General features: G+C 42.2%; 1 protein-coding gene across 5 annotated transcripts in view; it reads right to left on the bottom strand.

The window, feature by feature from the left end:
- The window catches only part of SPATA7 (spermatogenesis associated 7), an 87,109-nt gene that overhangs the window by 31,580 nt on the left and 38,195 nt on the right, over positions 1 to 17,334 (bottom strand). For all 5 annotated transcript variants that reach the window (XM_032774216.1, XM_032774219.1, XM_032774218.1 and 2 more), the window contains one exon: positions 5,566 to 5,699. In XM_032774216.1, the coding sequence (XP_032630107.1) occupies positions 5,566 to 5,699 (134 nt within the window). The remainder of the gene's footprint in view (positions 1 to 5,565; positions 5,700 to 17,334) is intronic.

The raw sequence follows: 17,334 nt of genomic DNA, 5'->3' as shown, positions 1-17,334 counted from the left end.
GTTGCTATGGGGACTGGAGAAGGGGAAATTTTAAGAAATGTATTTGTATAATATTTATAAATACAAGAGACTTTTAAAAGGAATCATTTAACTTATCATAGTATTAGGCTCAATCCTGAGCTGTGCTGAGTATAAGGAGAAGTAAAGGTGGCTCTACTCCATCTTTATGCTTCCCCTCATCTTTGGCCAACCATGGGACAAAACAGCCCCCAGCGTAACTAAGAGCAGCAAAAAGGCTGCTCTGAGTTCCGCTGACTACAGCAGGCTCCAAAGGACATCTCTGCCACATGAAATATCAGGCAGAACCCTGTGTATTCCAGCCCACCCCCTATGCCGAGTTACCACACTTATCTCCTTTTCTAAGGGTAGGGAAATGCTTGTAGTATTTCACACACCTGTGTGTGCCAGCTCTTGGTAAATGGGGTCTTAGTATGTAATACTGTGATAAGGCTTTTTTATTATCGTGAGCTAAATGCTTCCTATTTAAGAGCACTCACTCAAGTGAAAAATAAGATATGAAATCTGCATGAAGTAACGATAGAAGTAACAGTTCTGAAACATATTAGTGTAGTAGCTTTTGAGAAACAAAACAGAGTATAGTATTACTGTTATAACTGAAGCAATTACAACTAAAGAACTTACTGTATTAATGAATTTAAAGTCTTATGCGTAGTTAATTTTTAGTTAAAGTTACACAAAAACAACGCAGTGGTGGGCCTGTTCTGGTACAACAAACACTGTATGTTACTCAGTGTATAACAGGATATGCTGAATAGATCATTAGAAGTATTGCAAGGTGCTTATCAAGTACAGTAATATTCTATTCTTGCTATGTATCCCTTTAGCACCTGGTGGTGTTCCACATTGTTTGCACCAGTATTTCTTACATTTTGATATTTAAATTGATTACCATCATGCCCCATAAGCATCTTTTGACTCAATATTCAAGAATTTTGCAGTGGTTCTAAAAGTAGAAAATTTAAGATCAGCAGTTTCCCCAGGAAATGGGAACAGCACCAACAGCAGTATAATTATATTGCCTGGTGATAATTCTGTGTCCTATCATATCTTTTAATAGGCATATGTAGAAGTAGTCTTATGGTTACTAGTTACTTATGTATTCTTATGGCTAAAGAAATACAATTTGAGAAGTTAAGTGACGCTAAGGATGCATTAGGAGTGATCCAATAGGTCAACATGAATAAAACTCCCTAGGTACACAAATAAACATAGTCAAATCGATATACTGCCTGGTAAAAGAAACAATATTTAAATATTGCCTTGGTTGTGGTACAGATTTATGAAAGCTCAATTACTACCACTGCTCACTTTATAGCAGGATCCCCTCCTGCAGAAATATATTGACTTCTTACTAATGCAATGGTGCTTCGATTCACATGCTGATGAAAAATATTTTGTAAATCTTTAAGCAAGATTTTCCATATTATGATCTAATGTCTATCATCAGGTCCATGGCTTGGATGAAAAGATGTTAATGGCTGTATTTTTTGTTCTGAATTATGCAGAAAGAGAATTCATGGGACTCTCATGCCAAGTTTTATATTTTGGAACATCTGCTTCCTGTCTACATGGAGATGAAAAGATCTCCAGAAAAGGGCTCAGAATAGGTGACATTAAGTATTATCCAATGTTACCTAAACAGGCAAGTCTGCCAAAACCACTTATAAAATATATTATGATTGCCTATTTATATCTCACTCAAACATGCAGTTGGTTGAATCACACACAAATGCTGGCAAGACTGAGGTGTTCTTGTTGACAATCATTCTCCAGTCACCATACATGTGAGTCAAACATTGATGAACAGGTACCTACAAGTAATTAGTAGTGCTAAGTGACACATACTACTTGAGAGAACTCTTCTTTGAGGAAGAGGTTAAAATACAGACAAGGAACTACAATGCTCTGACATTGCTATGTCAAAGCACACACTTAAAACACTTTTTAAAAAAAATAAATAAACTTAGATCTTGTATTTGATGGGGTGTATAGACTCCACACAGAGGAGGAAGGTGCCAGAGAGGCACAGGAAGCAAGGCTAGCCACGCCCCTGTGGCCTTGTCAATCACATATGATAGGCAGGAGGCCTTTAAAAGGGAGAAAAGTGCAGTCAGCAAGGGTGGGAAGTGAAGGAGCAGGACTGCAAAGCAGGAGACTGCTGGCGTGATCCCAGGAGCGACAGGGAGAACCTCCATCCAGAAGATCTTCATCCCAACCCTATGGGGTATGCAGTGAACTCCCAGGGAGAGATTTAAGGAGACCCACAAGGGGTAGGGGTCCTTTGTAAGAAGTTAGGAACTAGGGCCAGTGTTGGAGCCAACCAGTGCAAGTAACTGGGTGTGGTCAGGTTCTCCCACCAGCTGGGAGACAAACCTCAGGGGACTCCTTTACACCACACAATAAAGTATAATAGAGACAGCGCGTTAGTAACTGTTGCTCAGGATTTTCAGTTAGGAATCTAACAACAAGAGAGAGATTCAGAAAATAACAGTGAGAGAGGAAAATATAATGGTTACTAAAAGATGAGATCTCACAGCTTTAATTTGACATAACCCTCCCTTTTTCCAATACAGATCTGTGCATTCATCCATACCCAAAAGTCTTGCATAAAATTTCAAACTATTATTACCCGGCACTCTCATAAAGTTATTAAATTGTCTGCTATGAAATACAGTCATGCAGAAAGAAACCAACTAATGATCAGTTTTATATTTTAGCTGGAAATGTACTGTATCTCTGTGCATGCTTTAAACACAGAATAAATTCTAAAGAAATCAAGCTTTCTGTGCTGAAAGTCAATACAGTGAAAATAATGTATTCTCCCTTAGATAAAGTTGGCAAAAGCTTTCGCTGCTGGTTAATGCAATTCCATCCCATACTAGTGAATAACACTTATTAGACTAATATACTTTCTTTCAGCAATTTATTTCTCTCTTTCTTAGAAGTATATTTAATATATCTGTTGAATATCTTGCTAACAAAAGTCAACTTACAAATATAGATAGCAAAGTCTTCACTTATTTCCATTGTTTCAATGGCTTAAGTAGCATGTTGGAAATCAGAAAATTCACCTTCTAGTAATAGCAATTGTGTGAACATGTAACTAATGGAATATCTCCCCAAATTAGGAATTTTGTGGCATTGGGAAACAAAAGAATCTTCAATTTGCTGCCTATGTGTAAATTAGAACAGATCTAGCACCACATATTTCCGAACCTCTGCATAGATATCTATGATAGTTACATTTGTTCATATTTTGTAAAATGCAAACACAGAGTAACACAGAAACACCACATTCGAATTACCTTTCTTGGTGAAGATAATCTGTAACTGGTTAATCATCAAAAACCTCACACTGTTTTATTTTGGTGATATCTGCCTAACTTGTTACTGAAATAGTGTGGAATGTAATTGTCTAATGCAAACAGGAAAATCTTACTTTGTCTGCAACAGTGCTATTATCCATCTATAAATATTTCATTTCCTGTATTAACACCACTGAGGGCACTGAATCCAAACCTCTAACCCTTATTCTCATGGAGTATTGCTTAACCCCGTGAGAATAGTCTACCATGCAGTTCCTCCCATCACCTAAATCCTGCATGGTGGCAACACTCACAGGATGGTGTTCAGCTGTCTGAGTGGTTGTGCAGGGATGCCACTCCTGGGTGCTGCAGAATTGGTCTCAGCTGCAGTCTATGCAGGCCTGGTGCAGAAGGCCAATTCAGGGGTGGGGTGAGATGAGACATAATGGTGAGCTGTGGGAGGGGCTGTGGATCGGCATTTATGCTGCTCTACTGCGCCCAATGCTCTGTTAGGTTTGCCAGGGTCCAGTTTTCGACCAGAATGTGTGGTCAGAAAGGGATCCTGGTGGGGCCACTAAAACTCCGGCTGGCCACAATGGCTGGCTCCGCATGGCTTCCGGAAGCGGCTGCCATGTCCCGCCGGCTCCTAGGCACAGGAGTGGCCAAGGTGGCTCCATACACTGCCAATAGGAACCGTGACTAATGGGAGCTGCAGGGGTGGTGCCTGCAGATGGGCGCAGCCGTAGAGCCCCCTGGCTGTCTCTGCACCTAGGTAGAGGGACATGGCAGCTGCTTCCAGGAACAGCCGGAGGTAAGTGCTGCCTGGAGCCTGCACTCCGAACCTCCTCCCATGCCCCAATCCCCTGCCCCAGCCTTGAGCCCCATCCCATGCTCAAACTCCCTCCTGGAGCCCGCACGTCCTCCCACACCTCAACCCCCTGCCCCAGCCCCGAGCTCCTTCCCACACTCCAAACCCCTCAGTCCCTGCCCAGAGCCCCCTCTTGCACCCCAAACCTCTCACATCTGGCCCCACCCCAGAGCCTGCACCCCCAGCTGGAGCCCTCAGCCACGCCCCCCATCCACCTACCCCAGACCTGAACCCCTTTCTGCACCAAAAGTCCCTTCCGGAGCCTGCACCCCACACCCCCTTCCACACCTCAACCCCCTTCCACAGCCGAGCCCCCTCCCACACTCCAAATCCTAGGCCCAGCCCAGATCCCCTTCCTGCACCCCAAACCCCTCATACCTAGTCCCGTTGTGAAGCCCACACATCCAGCTGGAGCCCTCAGCCCCCTCATCTCCCCTGTCCCAGCCTGGAGCCCCTCCTGCACCTCAAACCCCTCATTTCTGGCCCTACCCCGGAGTCTGCACCCCAGCCCAGAGCCTGTATTCCCTCCCACACCTCAATCCCCTCCCTAGCCCGGAGCCCCCTCCCAGACTCTGAACCCCTCAGGCCCACCCCCAGCCCAAAACCCCCTCCTGCACCCCAAACCGCACATCCCCATCCCAGAGCCTGCACCACCAGCCAGAGCCCTCATCCCCTCCCACACCCCAACCCTCTGCCCCAGTCCGGTGAAAATGAGAACATGAGTGAGGGTGGCAGAAAGCGAGTGATTGAGGGACAGGGGATGGAGTAAGTGGGGGTGGGGCCTTGGACAAGGGGCGGGACGGGGTGGGCAAGGGTGTTCAGCAACCCTACGCTTAGTACAACCGACAAAGAGAGGCTCCGGCTGTTATTCCATCCCACAGGCTGGAATGGCAGCTGGGGATGGCGGAGGGTGCTGTACAGTAGCCCTCTGGCCTCGAGGTGTGTGGGAATTTCAACTCTTCAAGGTTTACCCTAAGAAACAAGGCATTGGGATGAGGCAGGAGGAAAATGCAAGAAAATGACAGCTCAAGAAAAATCTTGGGGCTAAGGCTTATCTTCATTTTCTTAGGAAAAGAGGAAAAACCCAAGTAGTAATAAAAGGGAACAGGGCAGGTTTGGGTTGTACAGCACAGTGTGTGTTGAGAGCAGCATCGGGTCTCTGCCTACTTACACTAACGTTTAAACACAAAGGGCCAAATCCCAAGGTCTTTACTCAGTTTTCACTTCACTGACCAAGGAGTGAGGATGGAGTAAGTAAAAACTGAATAAGGACTTGAAGTCTTGGCCCATAATATCTAATTGTTAAATCTTGGTAATTTTGTATGTAAAAAGGGAAATATCTATAATTTGAAACAAAGTTAAAATATCTACCTTTACAAAAGTGGATAACAGTGGCCTCCGGCTCCCTCTGGAGCTGGACCGTGAGGCATTTTTTGCCGAGCTCATCTCCTTCTCACACCTGGCAATTTCCTTCTTGAGTTTCTCTCTCCGTTGCTGGTCTGCAACTTAGGAAAGAAAAACCAAATAAAATTAGTGAGGTTTTAAAGGAACGTTACTGAGTCCTTCTCTCTAAATGCATTCCCTTGTGTGGCCTTTCATTCAGTCAGAAAAGTAAAATGTTGTCAGGTGTTCCAGTTTGAACATGCTGTAAGCATGAAAAATAACTCCTATTGTCAAAAGGAAATATTAAAAATTATGTTGCTTCCTTTTGGGTTAGAAATTTTAAGTTCTACAACTACAAAAAAATTCAGTGGAATTGGGAGACCAACTTCAGTGATATGAGAGTCTACTCGAAAATCCATTGCACTGTTCCCATCCATACAGCACTAAGACAGTATTGTCTGAACAACAGTATTGAAATTTTTGGTGAAAAACAACATCATTTGTAAATGTTAAATCTTGATAAATTTATATGTACAAAGGGAATTGCAGGACTCAAAAAATTCAGGGTCAAACTCTGGAAAAAAGTAGAAAGGCCCCCAAAATGGACACACAAATAACACTGTAAAAGCAGCAAATTACGTCAGGACCATGAATAGTCTAGGTAGGGTCTGTGTGGACGGGCCACTGCTGGATCAGGAGGGAAGAATCAGATAAGCTACTGAACCTTGGCCCAAATGCCTCTCTAGGGCAGAAGATTGGCAAAGTGTCTGTGCCACCAAGATATTGTGGGGGAGGTGAGGGAAGGAGCCATGGCCTGCTGCAACATGGCCCTTTGTTCTTAATGTTACAAAGCTTTTCATGTGCATTCTAGCTGCACAGTGGGGTGTCATAAACTCTGAACGCTAATGTGATTCATAAAGCTGCATGCCCCAGTGTAGATAGCCTGAACCAAATACACCAACATACTCATTTCCAAAAGTGAATAAAGAGGCCCTACAGAAGATACAGATACTTGTAATATGCATGCAAATAGGACCCAATTTTACCCTCAGCCCCATGGGCACAACTCTCATCAACTTCATCTGAGTTCAGTGCATTTCTCCACTGCATTAACAGTCTGCCTGAAGCAACCCAGAAGACTACCTTAAACCAATTTCTGCCTTATCTACCCCATACTGAATTTAGCTCATACTTTGCTAGGCCCCAATCCACAGAGACTTAACTTTGCACAAGAAATTAGTGGGATTAGACACTACTTCGGTGATGTTCTCAGCTTTTGCAGAAGAACCACAGGAATCAGAGGGTCAGAACTCAGGTCTTAGAGGGTCTTCAATTCACCTTTAAAATGTATTCTTCTGCATGCATTAATCCTACAGATAGTCGTTAATGACTTGCAAAAACAAATATGTATGAGTTTTATTAAACATTTCAGTCCTCCTCAAAGCCAGGTACTGGTGCTTTTCAGATGTAATGTTCTTGCTCTCATTCCTCAGCCAAATGCCCTTTTCTGTTTCTTTTAATTCTTACAATTGACATGGAAGATGCAAAGGAATTGCTTTTACAGCTGCTAATTGCTGCAGCCTTTTCTGTTAGAATGCTTTATGTTATACATTGACCTTTATTAGTGAAAATCCATCCTATGAAGAATGTAAGCAGTTTGATGCTAAATACTGTAAATCAGAATTAAAACATGGCTACTCTAATTTATTGGAGTTGCCGATCGCATGGGTCCTAACTCACAGTAAGAGCATCTGAAAAATAACTAAAGGTCTTAAGAACCCAGTCCAGCAGACGCAGATAGCCTGTGTGTGCCTGATCCAAATAATCACTCTCAGGGTATGTCTACACTATAAACTTAAGTCAACCTATATTAGGTTGACTTACAGCCACTGCAGTAGTTACTGTGGTGGTGCATGTGTCCTCACCAGGAGCGCTTCCACTGAGCAGTGGGCAGTGTGGGGAGCTGAGAGCATGGTCTCTCTGCTTCACTGGCAGCTCCCTGACAGTAGCCTGGCTGCCCCCCATGCTCCTCATTCCCTGCTGTTTACCTGCCCTCCCCCATACCCGCCAGACGCTGTGTTGCCCTAACTACACCGACATCAGCCCTACACCTCTCATGGAGGTGGAGTAATTATGTCTGTGTAGTACGGCACTTATATCGGGGGAGAAAGGCTGTAGTGTAGATACTGACATAATTAGGACAACATTAGCTGTCTTATGTCGAATTAACTGTGTAGTGTAGACCAGCCTTCTGACTACGCTAATATAGCTGGTGTGTTGTAGGCTGCAAAAACGCATTCTTTGCCTGCTGCTCAGATACTATTGAGATGAGCATTGTACAAATGCCTGGAGAGAGGGAGACAGATAGAATGATAGGATACTATCAACTGCAAATGCAGACTGAAGAAATCAGTTCAGCCTCTACAAGGAGTTTAGATCTCTCTACCTTTTATAAGCTCAATCAGATATGGCTCAGAAGAAACCTACTTTCCCCCTCCAGCACAAGCCCAGTATTTAAGTCACAGGGAATATTTTACATTCTTCTTCTTCTGTGTCCATATAATACACATTGGCCTTGACGCCGCAAAGCTTGTGTGTTCCTACTCCCTTACTCACAAATGCTCAGGAGGAGAGTAGGTATGTCCGAGAAGACATGGACTTAAGCAAAATGGTCAATATTAACGAGATTCTTAGCTGCACACTCTTCTTAGGCCTCACTCCTGACACTAGGGAAGAGAATTCTTTCTTGGGTGCTGGCTGGTGAGTCTTGCCCACATGCTCAGGGTTTAGCTGATCGCCATATTTGGAGTCGGGAAGGAATTTTCCTCCAGGGCGGATTGGCAGTGGCCCTGGAGGTTTTTCGCCTTCCTCTGCAGCGTGGGGCATGGGTCGCTTGCTGGTGGATTCTCTGCAGCTTGAGGTCTTCAAACCACAATTTTGAGGATTTCAATAACTCAGTCATGTGTTATGGGTTGTTATAAAAGTGGATGGGTAGGGTTCTGTGGCCTGCCTTGTGCAGGAGGTCAGACTAGATGATCATATTGATCCCTTCTGACCTATGAGTCTATGAGTCTATGAGTATCCGAGCAACTGTGCATCAGTATCAACATTAATGATGGATCAAAGTCTTCTACTTTCCTTGTCCTATTAATCACTTTTTATCTTGCATTTATGTGCTGCAGTAGGATAGACTACTCTGGCACCCCTCTGAGGAGAGGATGGGTGCTCCTCCTGTTTCAGCCTCCAGGGCACAGTTTTCTGCCTGTGCTGTTCATGGTATCTGCCCCCTTACAAAGGGCATGGGAGTGATAAAGTAGTCCAAATAAAAAGACAGTATGCTTCAGCAGCCCACAAAGGGCAGAGTCCTGGGCCTTTGGGAAGACAAAAATAAAAGAACTAGCCCCTCTCCTTTCTGAGAGGGCCCAGGAGGCCAAGGCTCTGAAATCATTTCCTCAATCAACAACCCCTGCTTCCAGGGGAAGGAGTGCTCTGAGTTGCAGTCCTGCTCCTTCAGAATGTCACCTGGACTAAGCAGGGACCCTCCCTTTTAAGGACCTGCCCATCTCCAGCCTTGATAAGCCTCACCGGTGTGCTGGCCTGGGATTGACTGTGCACAGAGGAGCTCTTTAACCCTTTCCTGACTGGAGTGGGGATCTACCCCAACACGTTTGCAATATTTCACATCTGAGCAGTAAAGGATTGAGCCCACTAAGGGTATCTCAAATCAAATAAAATAAATGGACAGATTCTGGGGAAGGGCAGGGGAAGGGGAAAAAGGGAGTGGCCAAAGTATCTCTGGCTATTCCCAGCTGCCCAAATGATCCCTTTGGGCTACAGGCAGCTAGATGTAAGTTTCTGGGTACTGTAAAAACTTTCCCCTCACTGATTGCACAACTCAGCAAATCCAGAGAATCTGGTCCAAAAGCTGTAAAGTCACACAGAGGTGTCATGTGGCATCACAGAAATATGCTAGCCAGAATGGTAGAAAACTTTACTCACATACAAATCCTGATTTGTTGTTATGCTACAGCATCGGGCTGATTTTGCCAGTGCAAAGGGACTGCAAGCCATCCACCAAGGAATTCCCCCTGTGTAAAAGGAATCTAGAGGGCAGTAGGCTGCTGGATGCAAGTTGGGGTAGCCCTGATGCAACCTCCCAATGGTCCCAGACTAAGGGAGACAAAAAAGTAACATAGATCGACCTTCCCCGCTCCACCTCTTGGGTCCTGCATCAGGACCAGCGCTAGGGGTTTTAGCACCCTAGGCGCACGGCAATTTCACTGCCCCGCGCCCTGGTCCTGCGGCTCTGGTGGAGCTGCCACAGTCGTGCCTGCGGAGGGTCCGCAGGTCCGCGGCTCTGGTGGAGCTGCCGCAGTGGTGCCTGCGGGAGGTCCACCGGAGCTATGGACCAGCGGACCCTCTGTAGGCACGACTGCGGCAACTCCACTGGAGCTGCCTGCCACCCCCTCCGGCAAAATGCTGCCCACCAATAATCCTGGCGCCCTAGGTGATTGCCTAGGCTGCCTAAATGGAAACGCTGGCCCTGTCCTGCACCAAGCAAAGTAAGAATCAGGTCTGGAAGCTCCATTCTTTGAAGTATGGGTTTACTCAGACAACAAGTGAATCTGTGTAAGGGGCTTGCTCCCATAAGGCACTGAGCACTCATAACTCCGACTACAACTAACTGGAGCTGAAGACACTCACCCCCACCACACAGGATCAGGCCCCAAGACATGAGCCGATGGTGCAGCTATGACTATGTTAATTACAGCAAGAGACAGGCAGGCATTTGGAAGGAAGCATAGTACTATGGGGGAGAAACATTATCAGTTAATTGGACACAGTACGATAAGCTTCCTCACTTCCTTCTGCCCTAGAAATAGTACAGGCCAAATTAGTCCCTGATGTAATCTCAACTAATTTCAATGGGGTTATACCAGGGATGAATTTGTCTGTGTCCTTGTTACTGTGCTATGGACTAAATGCCCATTACTGCCAGCAGAATAATTCAAACGAAAGGAGATGCATCTTTTAACAGATGTAGTAGGAATGTCTGACAGATGAACTATAAATAGCCTTAACTGTACAGAGAATCCCCAAATTAAAGATCAAAATTGATCAAAAATGTCAAAATGTCAAATATCTAAATCTGATTGTTTACAAGTAAAAAAAATTTCATCCACGCTTTAAAAAAAACCCAGTGATTAATATCTGAGTGTAAAATGCATCCTGCAGATTTAAATGGCAAGATCTCCAAATCTTAATGAAATCTAGAGATCAATGAGTTTCATCAGTGATTCTGCTCACAATCATTGTCAGGCTTAGTAATAAGATAATGCATTATATTATAAGGAAGGCACTGACAGTTAAACGCACAGTGTGTACAAATAAGTTCCTTAACTTATTCTACCCAGTCCATGAGCCTGTTCTGTTAAATCTGCAGGGAACAAAAAATGGCTGTATGTATGTATGTGTATATATGGCTGCAAGCATTTTTAAAGGCTGTATTGTATACTATTCCTCCCCTCTTCCCTCCCCCCGACACACCTTTTTTAAAGGGTACCGAGCTATGAAATTCTTACTAATCCAATTTAGAAACTCCACTACTGACTAGGCAAATGCCTACTACACAAAGTTCAGAGGATACCAAGCAAATTTCCCTTCATTATAATTTTATTTTTCTGCAGTGGTTGCTCCCTCTACAGGCTTGACTCTATTTCCATAAACCCAGCACTTCGGCAATATTTCTAGAAACCTGCCTGGAGTTACAAAACATTGCTTGGCTGACTGAAATGAAGATGATAAAACTTGGAATTAATTCAAAAATCTATCAGACATGTCACACTTCTAAGGAGTTTGGCAGTCCGGTGCTTATAACCACAGTACGAGTTTGCAATTGCTTAATATGAGTGGTTATCCTTTGCTCTGAATTTCAGATCTCTACAGTCACCGTATATCACAGCTAAATACAATTTGCAATATTAATTCCTGAATTGATTTTTTTTAATGTAAATAAACTATTTCAGACATTGAAATGTTAATTGAACAAATGAAAGATTATCTTCTTGAGCTTAGCCAAGAGTAGCGCATGTCCCAGAGCATAATTTAACACTGAGCAATGCTGTACTTCCCCATGTGAACCAACTATTTATTTGCCAACTCAACTCTAGGCATTATTTTCCCATATGAACTCCCCCAGACCAAGAGCATGCAAAGAAGTCACATCATGTATCTTTCAAAGTGGAGATGCCATCCTCAGTTTGGATGTGCTGGAAGAGGCCATGACACTAGTTCTGTAAACAAGTGCTGTCTTTCGTAACACCCTCCTCCTTTGTATAGCTCAGTCTCAGTTAATAAAGTCCCAATCACACCACAACTTAGCCATCTAGGGTGAAATCCTGGCCTCACTATCATTTTAAATGAGCCATGATTTCATCCCTGGAGCATTCACTGTTTATTAAAAGGACAGACAATATGAGGTTATGGTTTTCATAATTTTAGGATACGATTCTGTCACACTTCCTCACCTTACTCTGAGAATAGCCCATTCAATCAGACGGCACTACTTGTGGAAAAAGAGAGCACTCAACAAGAGTAAAGGTGACACATGATATTTATTTAGGAACAGATTCTTCCAGCCTTACTCGTGTTGAGTGGAATGTTACTCAGAGTAGTCTCATTTAAATCAAAGAGACTACTCAAGAAGCAAGGTACTACTTAGCGTGAATGCAGATGCCAGAATCTGGTTACAAGTAAAAAGCAGAAGTTAAACACCTGCATAGCTGAGGGTAAACAGACTAAGAATCACAGCTGTATTAGTGTAGTCCAATGGAAAACACAAAAGTTAGCCCCAATGCTCCAGTGTTATGTGGCTATTTTGTGCTCCTCAGAAATCCCAGGACTGCCTTGAAGCTAGCTTCCTTACTCTGCAGTTGAAGGATCCTAAAATGAAATAGAACTGCCACACTGACTCCCAACAACACCCACGCTCCCAGATGTCCACGTAGGGAATGTCCCCAGAGAAAAGAGGGTGTCATCCCCTTGACCACCAGATCCTCAGCTGCTGGAATGTCCACACGGGGCTGCTGGCTATTAGTATAGATTATGATAGTTTCAAATTGCTCTAATTTATGCTGAGGGACTGGACTCACACCCTCCTCTCAAAACTTGCACTAAGTGCTCCCTGGCCAGTGTATCATCAGCATTTTGTAGTACTTCATATGCAATAATGCAGTGATCAATTTCACTTTAATAAATATAATCAGGAAAATAAATACCTGATTTAGCAAATTTAAAAGGAGAGATACACTTAGTAAGAGCAATATATTTCTATGTGACCAAATCCTGGGGTTCATACTCAGCTCTTACTTGGAACTAGTTTATTGCTAGGTCTTTCTACCAGGCAAACTCATATTTACAGCTGCTGTGCCCACCGCTACATGCTCTGTGGGCTACACAGCTCCAATGACCACAGCCCCACCACTTCTTAAAAACCCTCTCTGTGGCAGAAGGAGCCCACACAAAGCACAGTTCTGTGGAATGTAAGGGCACCGATTCTCTGTGCATGTTTCACACATCCAGCTCCACCAACCCACATGGGAAGCACAACTGCAACATCTTCCCTTGCTGATTTGGCTTTCCACTCCTGCAAAGGGCAAAATGCACCCCTTTCATACCCACCCCAAAATAACCAAGTTTTGCAACTGTCTTACAAAATAATAAATATTGGTATTGTATCCTGTTTTGAAAAAAAAATGCAGTGTTCTTTCCATCTTTTTATAAATACTGTTTGCCAGTAAAGTAATTGAGCCCTTAAGATGAAAGGCTAATATCAGCTGTTTTGAGAATTGGTTAGATTTTCTTGTAAGAATGAAGATGTAGGCCCTGAATCATCCGGTGAGTCACAGAGTGGACATCTGTTAACTACAGACTTACTGGTAACAGTCTTGTGTGTACTTTGCACCTCTGCATTTACCAGTCTAGTTTCTTATGGATTAGAGTCAGTAATACAAACTTGCTTTTGACTTTTTGGTGCTGAATATGACAGAAAGTGCATTGATCATGCAAAGCCCCACAACAAAGGTTAGGGTTAGGTGTTGATTGAATTTATGCCTACATAACACACTCATTTACACTTTTAAAATAAGTTTTTCTCTTTAAAACAATTTTCATTTCCATGTCTTTCCATCTTATTCTCCCACAAAATGTCCATCAGTATAATATCTATACAATACACTGCACCCACAAATAACTGCAAAATTGTGGGAGAAAAAATAAGAGGCCAAGACTAGGATGAAAATCTGACCTTTATATGTAAAATGTTGTTTTCTTCAATATAGTTTGTGACAATCTTTATTGGGGATTATGTATAAAGTTTAAAAGAGAAGAGTCACAAAAATTATTCAAGGACTAGAAAAAGTGTCTTACAGTGAGAGACTTAAAGAGCTTGATCTGTTTACCTTATCAAAAAGAAAACTGAGAAGTGACTTGTTCATGTATATGTACCTTCACAGGGAGAAAATAATAGGTGCTAAAAGGATTTTAATCTAGTTGGAGAAAGGCATAACAGGAGACAATGGCCAGAAGTTAATGATAGTCAAATTCCTACAAAAAAGGCACACATTTTTAAAAGTGAAGGTGATTAACCATTTGGCCAAAATATCAAGGTATGTGGTGGAGTTCCCATTTCTTGAGGTCTTCAAATCAAGACTGGATGCTTTTCTAGTAGATGTGCTTAGTCAAAAACAAGTTATTGGGCTCAGTACAGGGATGACTGGGTGAAATTCTTGGCTATGGTAATGTCGGTCAGACTAGATGATCTAATGGTCCCTTCTAGCCTTAATCTATGAAAAATGTATTAAGTTGCTTTAAATAAATTTCTTTGTCAGAGGTTCTACCTTTCATAGAGAACAAAATGTGTATCTACTGCAGAAGTATTTCAAGTTGCTATAATTCAAAGTGCAGGGACAGAGAAATATTTACACATTTGGTTTTCATATTTATAAGCAAGAAATTCAGATGACAAATACACAGGACTATATTTTAAAAAAGATATGTCTGATTTCTGTGCACTATTACATGTGTGCGCAAACATGCAGAGTTTATATGCATAATTCAAGTGGATCTTTTAGGAAAAGATATGTATATTATAGTTGGAGCAAATAACAACAGCAATAATTAAGATTGCCTGAGTGTTTCCATTTAAAGACCGTATTTCAGATACTTTTAACCTTCACCTTTTGGTCTGAAATTTTCTGAGTCTGATCTCAGTTGAAGGATAATTTTTAGGAAAATTTGAGAAAAATGGTTCTGCCATTTTTTAGTACAATAATAGTGAAAAATATACAAAGCTCTTAATGGCTCTAATGAGCCCTCAGGGAGTGACACAACTTGGAAACGTGGCAGTAGTAGTAAATAAGTTAATTCCTCCTCGCATTCCCACTGTTCTGTTGGCACTATCTGTGTATGTAAGAAAACCCCAGGTCATTAAAAAATGCAGGTGTATCTGGAATGAGGTAGGGCTCCCTTACTGCATAGATTCTTAGATAGTATGCATGAAAATGAGGCAGGACTCATATGGGGATGTGGAAGGGCCAGTGCAGGGAAGACTGTGCGAACTTCCTGCACAGCAGCAAAACATGGACAAGTTTGATTTTCCTTGTTTACACAGAGATTTTATGTTTTTCACAACACAAAGATCATCACTGATAATGCACAAAATGTACGTGTTCACACGTGGAGGTAATGCTGAAAAAAATCAGGCCTAAAAATATAAAAATCCTGATAAGTTCCTAGGTCCAGGCAAGGAAAAGTATCACTTACTCTGCATCATTATTAGTTTTTTTCCCCTAAAAATGAATATGTTTAATCACTTCAAAAAATGTAACCCCAGGTTCATACTTGATATTCATCTACTATGTGCGCCGGATTTCTGGTGGGCAATTTCTCAGAATGCATATTTTTCTTAGCAGGAGATCTACACTCTCAATCACTAGGTTCAGACAGCACTATCAGTGTGTTCTGTGGAAAAAGCTCTAAACATATGGGTTGCAAAAGTTGTTATTATTGGAATCCAGGCACGTGTAGCAACACCTGTCTTATTTGGCAGGGCTTTTGTCGAGTCTTCTGGCACAAATGCTACAATAATGAGATTTCTAATAGCCACTGGTATTGACAAGCTTAGGGTAATTCTGCACATAGAAGTTTCAAATGTCAAGAAGTTTCATATTTAACAACTATTTTAAGTCAACAGAACTGACCTAATACACATGTGCATATCTGCTGCTGGCTCAGTGGCATGGTAGCTTGCCTGCTTTGCTGCCAGCTAGGATAGTGGGAAAAGAACGGTGGAAACTAAATACACTTTAAGGGCAGACCTATTCAGTTGTTCAGAGGAAGTGCCAGCTTCAGCATCACGTTAGTGCTTAAGAACCAATGACTGAGCCATAGCAACAGCCCAAAGGGAACTATTCAACTGCTATTTTAGCAGGGCAAGCAGCACAATTTTGGGGGGAAACGTTCAGCATGATGTGCAGGTATTCTGCTTTGCAACTCTCATTAATGTTAAGAGGAGCCATCCTGATAAATCCCAGCACTTTATACTTAAAATTTGCTCTCAATGTGTGCTTCAAGAAGCAATGAGGGGAGAAGAGGACTTCAAAGCAGAACAGTAAGAAAATTCAACATCTGAAAAAGTAATTGCAGAAACTTTACAAAAGCTCAATAAAGTGACTGTAAATCCCAGATTATGGCACCACAAGTAAAATATTTTCACAGTTAAGAAGTAAAAAGTAGCAAGATAGTAGTAGGATATGGAATATAAAAGGAAAAAAAAGTAAATTAATATGTTCCAACAGAGGCTATAAACTAATTACTCCATGTCCTAAGGCTCATATGGAAAGGATAACTGAGATAAGATTATTTTTAAATGATCTTTTCCATATTTTCTTTGTCAATGCCCTTCTAGCAATCTCATTGCTTGTGTTGTTGATTGCAATGACACTACCACTTATTTGATACGGGATGGGAAGAAAAGTTCCAGTCCAGTTTGAAAATAAGGTGAAAGAGCAATTTAGTGAGGATTTAGTGTACTGTTTTTACTAAACATATGGGCAAACACAATAGCAGCAGCAAAGGTGTACAGTTTCCATCACACACTGGTAGGAGATTAATTCAAATTCTGTAACCATGACAAAGTTACACAGTCTGAGAGTGGTCGGAGTAAACTGAACAGAAAGGGAAATACACTGTACCTAGGCAAGTTCCATTTGAAATGGATTTTTACTCACTATGGAATACACCTACTAGTGCGATTACAATTATCTGCTAAGGTTAAGGCTCTGACCCTGTTTTCAACATGTACTCATATAATCCAGAAAAATTCACTATGGCATGAACTGTGTCATATAGGCTCACAGTTCAGGAATATTTTGTTTGTGAAAATAGCAGGCTCTGAAATAAATGGACAGAAAGTTCATAAAGGCCTAAGTAAGTGCAGGAGAATCTTCTTTATTCAGGTGGGAATTCAAATAAAGGCCTGTCTGAGGCAGCAAGAGAAGTCACAGAAGTCAACTTTTTTTCCAAAAAAACCCAAGCACTTTAATCCTCCATCAAGCTGAAGTAGCCATGCTTGGTATAGAGGAGCTATTGATACAGCTATAAATAAATATGGAGATATACCTATCTCATAGAGCTGAAAGGGTCATCAAGTCTGGCCCCCTGCCTTCACTAGCAAGACCAAGTACTGATTTTGCCCCA

Source organism: Chelonoidis abingdonii, chromosome 4 (genome assembly GCF_003597395.2).
Source record: "Chelonoidis abingdonii isolate Lonesome George chromosome 4, CheloAbing_2.0, whole genome shotgun sequence".
Taxonomy (NCBI): Eukaryota; Metazoa; Chordata; order Testudines; family Testudinidae; genus Chelonoidis; species Chelonoidis abingdonii.
This window is presented reverse-complemented; position numbering and strand designations above follow the sequence as displayed.